Consider the following 10,523-nt stretch of genomic DNA (forward strand, 5'->3'; position numbering starts at 1 on the left):
CTAAGCGTCTGAGACAACTCGTGCAGCTGAAGCGCAGAGTCAACACTCAACCCAGGACAAAATCGACTCACCTATACATACACCTATACATACATACACACACTTCCTCTCTGTAATTCAAATCCCTCTCATTCCTCGATTCCAACTGCCAATTAAACTCTTTAATTTGACCAGTACTTCCCCAACTATGAACCCCCCCTAAATTTTTTGAATGGAAACCCTAACACTAGCCCTAGCCCTAGCCCCAGCCCCAGCCCCAGCCCCACACCCAATTTCTCTGCTTAGATCGTCGCGGTTTTCCCTCTTGTTTTCCGGAGGCTGATCAATTGATGCTCGAATTCGCTTCTCCATCGTTGAATCAAACATATATTGGATTTTTGTGCACGTTCTCTGTTTTCTTAATTCATTTGTTTTGTTGGATTACTGCATTTTTTTGTAGTTGTTTGATGGAGTGTTCTGCCCTGGGTCATAGCTTTTGATGGATGGCAAAATTATGCTGTGAGCATAAAAATGGAGATCAATTAAGTTTTAGGTTGGAGAAAATAGGATTTGTTTTGTCCATTTTGTCATATATTTCTGTATAAGGGATGGGTAGCTCAGAAACGGGAGGAGTGGTGGATTGTAGTGTGGGGAGTATAGTTTGGGTCCGACGAAGAAATGGGTCTTGGTGGCCTGGAAAAATACTTAGGCCTGAAGAGCTTTTAGCGTCTCATATAACATCGCCACGATCAGGAACTCCGGTCAAGCTTCTAGGGAGGGAGGATGCTAGTGTGTAAGATTCGAAAGGCCTTTATTTCTAGTGAAACCTTTAACCGCAGTTGTCATTAGTATGTGTATATGGTAGTGGTGAATGTAGCTCCTAGTGGATTTTATTTGCTGGTGCAAATTTGGAGGTCTTATGATCAATCATTTTCTGAATTCGTAGTTGTGCTAAATGTAACAGAAAATTACTTGTAGGTATCAGTATATAGCGAGTATGAAATTTAAAGCATAAAAAGACAGTGCTTTAGTGTAATGAAATTGTTAAGGAAAGTTGCATGAATGAAGATATTATAGTTATCAAAACTTATAAAAGAATAAGTCAATATTTTTTGTTTGCAAGTTCAACAATATGCATGGCCTACTATTGAAGAATTTTCTTGAGATATGCTTAAAGTCTTCTCCAGTTTATTTTATTTATCATTTTGGAGTTACCCTGATGATCATGGAATGCTTTACGCAATGAAGGTTCTGTTATTATTTTGATTTTGATGTGTCGTTGATCAATTTGACGGGTCTGCGTGACACGGATCATTCTTAAGTTCTCATATTCTTTCACGATGGCTATTAGGTCCAACAATATCATTTCACATTCTTTTCTTAACTGACTTTTGTACGTATTATGCAAAAGCATTCATAGTGATAGAGTGGTTTGTTTCTATGTCATATGATCTTTTTAAAGTGAATTTTGCAATCTATATTGTCACACTTTATATTGTACTTAGGGAAAATCAACAAAGGAACTTCTGTAAACTTCACATAGGTTTTCTTGGCATGTTGAAACATTGTTCCTAAGCCTGTAGTTGATATATTGTACTTAGGGAAAATCAACAAAGGAACTTCTGTAAACTTCACTTAGGTTTTCTTGGCGTGTTGAAGCATTGTTCCTAAGCCTGTAGTTGATATATCATGCTTTACAGGCCTTGAAATTCTGCATTTGTGTGTGTGGCTTTGGTTGTAAATTGTATCCAGCAAGGGATGCCTGACTTAAGAATGGAGACTTGAAATCTCATTTGTAATTATTATGGTATCCGCTTTCTGTTGTATATAAAATACAAGTAAAGAACTCATTCCTTTTAGATTAGGGAAAGGAAAAATGAAGATAATAAAAATGAAGTTATTTCCAATCCAACACAGCTCAGGGTTCGTAAGGCTTATGTAATTATGTTGTATCACTCAGTTTCTTGCAACTTACTACTCTGCAGCTAATACCAACCCGTTTTTTGAGTCCCTCAGTGCACAAATGCAAGGTTCATTTGTGTGGTGCACTAATTGCTTAAATAAGAATTTGGATGGGTATGTACCATGAGCCCTTTTTCTCTGACCGACAAGGTTCTATATCCTCTCTTTTCTGCAGCCATAAAGAATTATTACATCAGATAATGATAATCTCATAAATGATGAATTATATTTTGACTTACTTTTCTTAGGCAATAAAAGCAAATCTAAAATTTAAGATTCCTTATCTAGTTTGAACTATAGTATATGAATTTTCTTTTTTGTACGTTATACTAGGGACTGGTACAACTTGGAGAAATCAAAACGTGTAAAGGCTTTCCGATGTGGTGAGTTTGATGACTGCATAGAAAGGGCTGAAGCTGCTCATGGTATGCCTCCAAAGAAAAGAGAGAAATATGCACGGAGAGAAGATGCAATATTGCATGCTCTTGAATTGGAGATGCAACTTCTGGAAAAGAAATTTGGACAATCAGGAAATCTGTCTAATGGCCAAAGAAAATCGCCTGATGCTGTTATGTCTTCAGAATGCTTGGAAAATGGCGCAGAAAATCAATTAGACCCCAGATCTGGCCAGCTACCAGCAATGCTTGGTCTATCTGTTGTAGAAAAGAATGGGTCAGACCAACATCCATGCAAAGAGACAGTTATTAATCAACCGAGTGGTGATGATGATAGTGCTGGTGCACTACCTCGAATGAGAGGGTTGCAGGACTTAGGTCTCCGGACTACTCCACCAACAGGTAAGCTTCTTCCCTCAGTATGCTCAAATATTCTCAACCTCTATTTTGTTTAAATTCACCCTTGTGCTGTTCCATAGTGATTTTTCTGTTCAACAAAAAAGTTTTTAGGTGGCAGAACATCTCACCAGCGATCCATTTGTTTAAATACTGAAATAAATATCAGGTTTCCATTGTATCTAGTCAGGTTGGTAATTGTTCTGCTTTGGTTTATCAGGAGAGAAGCATTCTGGAATTGCAATATCTCGGGCAAAGAGGAGTAGAACTGCTTACTTGACATACGATTCAGGGAATTGTTCCAATGACAATCAAACTCTAACCACCCAGATGGAAATACCAGTTTCAAAGTTTGAAGAAAGCAGCTATCAAGCTGATGCTGGTGACCATAATTCTGGGTCTACAGAGGACACCGAAACAGATTGTTCAGAAACTGATTCTGTGGAGTCGGATTCAGATGAAGAAATGGCTGCTCTATCTGGTAAGATATTTTGTATTGCTCTTGCAATCATTGCAAAGCTACAATATAACCTAGACTGGTTTGAGACTCATCGTCTATTTTGGGTCCGTATTATTACATCATTGCAATTTTGGTGTGGTCCAACATACTCTCCACATTCTGGAACTGCCTATAGTATTTTTTTAAAATTAGGTTTGCTGTCTATATATATGCTGTAACTGTATTTGTCACAAGAGGACTTTTCGGTGATACTTGTTGCTGGTAAATATTTCCTGGTCATTGTTTTGCTGTCATTTGCCTGATCTACGAATTAAGTTCTTATCCCTTAATCTCTTCTTACATGGTTGCTTGTACCACCCATTTTCATGCATTATAATTAGGATATTTTTTGGATTTACAGATGGCGCAGAATCTATAGAATTACAACCTAAATATCCAAGGAATATTGAAGCACACGAAGAGCATGGAAGCATTAGCAGTAGGGATGAGTTCGATGAAATGGCCTATGCCGATGGCTTGCCTCATGGCTACATATCAAATAGTGGGGAGGTTTCCAAGTGGCAGCTAAAAGGGAAAAGAAATAACCGCAATATTGGGAAAAAGTATTCCGACCCAACTGATGCTGAGCTTCCCAAAGGATACACGAACAACAGAAACTCCAACTGGAGCAATGGTGGTTTCAAGGCTGATCCAATTGATAAAAGTTTAAGAAACCATGCATCCAGGTATGGATCGACTGGGCTACACAATTCTAATGAGACTGCTGAATTGGACGACTTCACTTGGAATAATCAGTCAATCATGAGAGGATATTGGGAGGATTCACATGAATATGTATATCCTTTCTCTGCCGATAGGCATCCTTTTGGTGGTCGGACCATGCTGATAGACGTGGATTTGGAAGTCCAGGCCAACAACTATCGAAGAGATGTCCCAATGATCTCGTTGATGAGCAAGCTAAACGGGCATGCTATAATCGGCCATCCCATCCAGATTGAAGCTCTTGAAAGTGGTTCGTCCGAGAACCATGTCTCTACAACTGATTATTTTCACCCAGAACCTCTGGAGACTCCTGCACTAACATCAGTGTGGAGGACTGGTCGCAGGACAGCAAATTCCCGTGTTCCCCGCCCGTTTTTGAACGGTGAGAGCAAGCAGCACAGTCTATCCATCGATCAAGATGCCCGTCTGAAAGGGAGCATGATGCAGAAGAGTTACTCCCAGTATCCATTAGACAGAAAAATCTCAAGAAACTCACCCAAGAAGAACAGCCTGTCATCCAACCTAAAGATACGAAGTCTTTCATCGATTGCATCAGGCGATCAGCATCAGAGCGAGCCTAGAAACGACGCCAACAACTTTCAAGTGGGTGGGATGATCAAAACGGGGAATCTGCCCACAACAGTTGCTTGCATACCAGTCAGCTTGGTATTTAGTAGGTTACATGAGGAGTTGGTTGGTCGCCACCAGTAATAATCTGTATGAATTATTGTAGATATTGATTGTTTACTAGTTGCATGTAAATTTTAGGAAATAATTTTATATAACTACACCACCATGTTATCACATTTTCTTGTGAAAACACCCATTCTGAGTCTTGACTCTCTGACAGTGAGGTCTAGCTTTGCTACGTGGTCGGAGATGACTGGTTTTGGTTGCTGCAGATTGGATAGAAATCTGCAGCAGCACAGATTTAATTTTACTTTTAGGAAGAATGGGAGCTTTGTATACCTAAGGGCTAAGGAACGAGGTCGTTTCATCTGCAAAAGCTGAGGTCGTTTACAACGCTGTCACTGAACCGTCTTTTAAATTACTATTCGCGGGCCTCACTGTACTTTTTTACTCCATCCCTTAACTAAGGGACGAAATCTGCAACCATCCGTCCCTTAAATTACTATTCATTCAATTTCATTTTTTATTTTTATTTTCAACCAAATTCAATTAAAAATAAAATAAAATTACAACATAAAATAAAAATACAACTTAAAATTCAAAAAAATTAAAAAAGACATAATTAAAATCGTAAAAAAATAAAAATGACATAATTTAAAATATACTTTTATAGAAAATAAAAAAAACTACTCCGCGGGTGAATCATCCCCCGAACACATTCATTTAATGCATGTTTAATGTGAGAAATGATATGCCATATATCTTATGTGAACACATTCATTTAATGCATGTTTAATGTTGTTTGTTTTGTTTTATATATTTAGCTTAAATAAGATACATTAAAAAATGTACAAAATTCATAAAATTAAAACTCGATATGAACCGAACTTCAAATAAATGAATAACATAACTAACCGAGCTTTGATTATATAAAATAAAAGAAACAATATTAAACGAGCATCAAATAAAGACGATACTCAAATCGGGTACGTAGCATTAAATCTTTGATGTACATCTTTGTTTCATAAAGACTGTCTATTTGACATTTAGGAAGGGTAAACATTTTAGCATATGATTAAAATAACAAATTTGAAAAATGTATAAACCTTAAGAAAAGCATCGTCGTCAATTCCAACCGGAATCAACGTGTATTGCACATAAAATTGAATCATTTGCACATAATTTCTACGTATAAAATACCCTTAATTTTTTAATCAGACCGAACCGGTTTTATATTAACCAATTTTATTACCCCATCCGTCTCACAAGAATATGCACTCTTTCTTTTTTAATCCATCTCACAAAAATATGCACTTTCCAATTTTGGAAAGACTTTTCTCTCTATTGAGGTGGGACCCATTCTCTACTAATAATACTTTAATTACTTTTTTTCTCTCTACCTCTCTCTTACTTTACCAATTTTACATTAAAACCAGTGGCGAACCCAAAATGTATATTCTTTAGGGACGGAGAGAGTATTATTTATATTGTTTACTTACTAAAATACCCCTATTATATTTTTATTAGTATATTTTAATAGTAAAAGAAATGTTAATCTTGATATGAATTTCCAAATTAAGATCTCCATATCTAAATACTCCTATTCCGGCTCATCTTATTATATGAATCTCATCAAATTAAATTACATAATCAATCTATCTTTATGACTTGGATATCGGGGCTCTCCGTAGGCACTCCAGCTGGTGGAATTTGATTATCCTTAAATTCACGAAACATCGTGTAGAGCTTGTTGAGAGGATAGTTTTTGAGGAACGAATCAAGATGCATAACTTTGTTCATGCATTTGTATAGCTCGTCATTACAGAGAGCCTTAGCAACAACCTCCCGTTCTATATGATAAACAATCTCCAAACTTATAGGACTGGATATGTATATTTAAAGTTTTTAATCGATAGAGTGTGAATAAGAGATTTGAAATTGGATTGATTTAATTTGATGAAATAGGAATAGGAATAGGAATAGGAATAGGAATAGGAATAGGAATAGGAATAGGAATAGGAATAGGAATTTGAAATATAATTACTAATTCACCTAGGAAATATCAAGATTGTAATATGTAATTTAATTTGATGAGATTCATATAATACGATGAGTAGGAATAGGAGTATTTAGTTATGAAAATCTTAATTTGGAGATTTATATCAAGATTAACGTTTCTTTTACTATTAAAATACACTAATAAAAATACAATAGGGGTATTTTAGTAAGTAAACAATATAAATAATATTAAAACACACACACTAAATGTCCTAACATTCGCAGTAAAGAAGTTTAGATAAGAGAGGTTATTGTTGTAACGTCTTATTTCGACTAATCTAATTTGAACATTAGTAAAACATACCGAGGTACCTAGCACAACATTCTCATTAAGTCTTTTGACTAATGTAAATTTGTAAATGACAACCTCCTTACCGTGATCAAACACTGGCAATAAAATAATGTTAAGTAGTGTCCACCTGTGGGCATCACATTACTTACACGAAAACTGAATAATTGTCATGTATTTATCAACAAAGGTATGTGTGTATCTCGTGCCAAAAATTAATCTTCCTGTGGGCCGACTAATATTCACATTAAAATACACACACCTCAATAAAGGAACATGAGATGCACCAAAAAATTTAAATTTATAATTTTTAAACCGAATACAAACGCTTACAAGCAAGTCGTTGATAACTTTCCAGAATACAATGGCTAGCCAACGAGTCACTGGGTTCGCATACCTTGCGAACTCAACGAGTTGCTAAATCCTTACGGCCAGTCCAATAGCTCCCTATCAGATCCCAAATTGCCTACTCCTAATGGAATTCAGTATAATTTTTCCAAATCCGACTTTTTCACAAAACTCAACAAAAATTCCAAATTTGATGTTCCCATCGTAACCAACGAACCTAAACACATCCAAAAGCAACGTCAAAACAACCAAACAAATCCACATAACTCAATTCATACGATGACAATGAATTATCCATAAATAGAATTCCTAATTTCTCAATTTATCATCCGAAGTTCCAAACAAATACTGTATACGTGCATATATAATAAGAATTGAAATATCAATTCCTTAACCGATAATATACATACTCAAATTTGTTTCGCATAAATCGAGAATCTTCATAAACTAGAAATTCCATAGTCAATTATATAGAATCAGAATCTAGCAATTCATATAAATACATGAATTCTCCAATCACTTCAAGTGAAAGCATACATTCAGATATTACATATCGCACTAGAGGTAGGCACCAATCATCACAGCTACAGCCAATAATAAATAATTGGGCAAGATTTGAATTAATATATTTACATACCTAATTCATTGTTCCTTGATCCATGCGGCGGCAGTAGTAATTAGGGATATATAATCAATCGAATTCTCGATTCAACTCTCAATTAAGGTAAGGAATCGTTAATTCTCCGAAGCAATTAAGAACGAAATCTTAATTCATCAATTCCTCCGAATGTGTACACAAACATTTAACCAAAACACTAGATAAATGCACAAACGACAAACCCTTCATTCTCCTTTTCTAAGAGCATCCACAACCGTGCTCTTGCCAGCGAGCACGGTTGTGGGCCCGGCCCCACTTTTTTTGCCTGTTCTCTGGACTGTGCTCTTCCGCAAGGACGAGCACAATTCAATTTAAAATTCAATTAAACAAAAACATTTCCATAATATAAAAATTCATTAAAAAATTTGAAATAACATTACAAATTACAAATAAATTTAAAAAGACATAATTAAAATCCTAAAAATTAAAAATTACATAATTAAAATCCTAAAATTAAAAAAACCACTACTCGTTGCCGAATTTCGCCCACATGTGTATGATTAGGTCTTCTTGTAGCTCAATGTGGGTTCGGGTATCGCGCATTGTGTGCCTTGTCTCGATCCTCTGGCCCACCGTCGTATGCACACCTTGGCGTGGGGGAGACCTCGCGGTTGAGCTTCCGGCTTCATCCTCGTCGTAGAAGCTAGCCGCTCTCAGTCCTTCGTCGGCTATAATCATGTTATGTAAGATAATACACGTGAACATGATGTCGGCGATATTATTCACGTACCACAGCCGAGCCGGGGCCTTCACAATGTTGAATCGAGCTTGAAGGACCCCGAAGGCTCTTTCGACGTCTTTCCACGCGAACTCTTGATGCTACGCAAAAAGAACCCGTCTCGGGTCGTGCGGGTTACTGAGCGTCTTCAGGAAAGTCGACCACCTTGGGTAGATACCATCGGCGAGATAGTAACTCATGTGGTATGTATTTCCGTTGATGGTGAAGTCGATTGCCGGTGCTACACCATTCATCACATCATTGAAGAGTGGGGAAGAATAGAGCACGTTCAAGTCGTTGTTGGATCCGGCAACGCCGAAATATGCATGCCAAATCCATAGGCGGTAGTCGGCGACCGCCTCAAGGATAAGTGTTGGGCCGCCGCCATTGTGACCGCTTAAGTGGTGCCCCCTCCAAGCAATCGGGCAATTCTTCCACCTCCAATGCATGCAGTCAATGCTGCCAAGCATTCCGGGAAAGCCATGGACTGATTCGTGAAGACGAAGCAACCTTTGGCAATCATCGGTGGTGGGTACCCAAAGGAATTCATCACCGAAGGCTGAACGAACGCCATCACAAACATTTTTTAGACAAAGGATTCCAGTGGACTCACCGATATGCAAATACTCGTCGAAGAGGTCGGCCGTCGGCCGTTTGCCCAGTAGCGAGTTGTCGGATGGCACACGTACACTTCTGCAACGACGTGATACTTTGCTGGCAGGTTGCATCAGGACCTGTTTGGAAGAATTCAACACGTGCGGACAATGTGTTGACAATTCGCATAAACATGCACTTTGACATGCGAAAACGGCGCCTGAAGTAATCTGCCGGAAACTGCGGCTGGTCGGCAAAATAGTCGGCAACGAGCCTTTCGTGGGCTCCCTCCCGGTCACGATGGATGTAGCGGCGAGTTGATCTAGTTCGTTGAGGAGGAAGCGGCACGATGTTGTTCGTAGTATTCTTGTTCTTCGCACTCCGCTTCTGCCATAAGATGGGTGAAATCCATTTGAGGTTTTGAGTGAGAGATGAAGGTGTACATAGTTTGTATGAGAATTATGAATGAGGGATGATTTGAAGTGATAAATGGATGATGAATGTGTGTATTTATAGATGATTTTAGGGGAAAATAAAATAAAAAAATTCAAAAAAAATCAGAAAAACGAGCAAAAAAATGGCCATATTTTTGGGATTTGGAATATATATTTTTTTATCAATTTTTAAAATTAAATACCTAATTTTTAATAAAAAAAAATTCAAAGGCAACGGCATCGCCTGCTCGCTGGCACGGACGTGCTCGATGCAACGAGCAGCGGCGCGAGCGCGGCGGCGGCGGGTCTCGTTCTTGCCAGCGGCACGGACGGACGGACGGACGTCGTCCGTCCACCGTTGTGCATGCTCTAATTCTCATAGAACCATCAATAGAGTGGCTCTGATAGAACTTATTAGAATAATTGAATGAACAATTACATAAACTCTCTATGATTACTAACCCAGAACGACGGAGAAGGAGCATAAAATGTAGAGCGGAAGCGTACCTTGATCCATAACGAATTGAAAGACGAAATTTTGCTTTGCAGGATCTTCCAAACGATAAGAGACGTCCTTCACAATAGTCTGTCTAGAGAATACGATCAGAGACGTCCTTCACAATAGTATGCCGAGAGAATACACATATATTGAACGTTCTTCTGACGTCCGGGGACCATAACCCTAGTTTATATTTATCTAAAATATAAACCCCTTATTTTCTATTCGGTATCTCATCAAATATAAAATCTCATATGGTATATACACTTATTTCTCTAACAAATAAATATACTTTTAGCACAAACTTAATTTTTATTGGATCACTTTAATTGAGCAACGTA

General features: G+C 37.7%; 1 protein-coding gene across 3 annotated transcripts; it reads left to right on the plus strand.

The window, feature by feature from the left end:
• LOC121761545 (uncharacterized protein At1g51745-like) lies at positions 1–4,760 on the plus strand. Of its 3 annotated transcripts, XM_042157188.1 has the most exons (5): positions 630–1,522; positions 1,619–2,055; positions 2,275–2,738; positions 2,953–3,213; positions 3,593–4,760. In XM_042157188.1, exons 2-5 carry the CDS (start codon positions 2,003–2,005, stop codon positions 4,663–4,665), a joined length of 1,851 nt encoding a protein of 616 aa, XP_042013122.1. In that variant the 5' UTR covers positions 630–1,522; positions 1,619–2,002; the 3' UTR covers positions 4,666–4,760. The 3 variants fall into 3 exon arrangements, with proteins under 3 accessions (XP_042013121.1, XP_042013122.1, XP_042013123.1); XM_042157187.1 differs by lacking the exon at positions 1,619–2,055 and having other exon boundaries at positions 1–772; XM_042157189.1 differs by having other exon boundaries at positions 630–2,091.
• Positions 4,761–10,523: the final 5,763 nt, after the last annotated feature.

The sequence above is a fragment of the Salvia splendens genome, chromosome 13, assembly GCF_004379255.2.
Source record: "Salvia splendens isolate huo1 chromosome 13, SspV2, whole genome shotgun sequence".
In the NCBI taxonomy this organism is placed as follows: domain Eukaryota; kingdom Viridiplantae; phylum Streptophyta; class Magnoliopsida; order Lamiales; family Lamiaceae; genus Salvia; species Salvia splendens.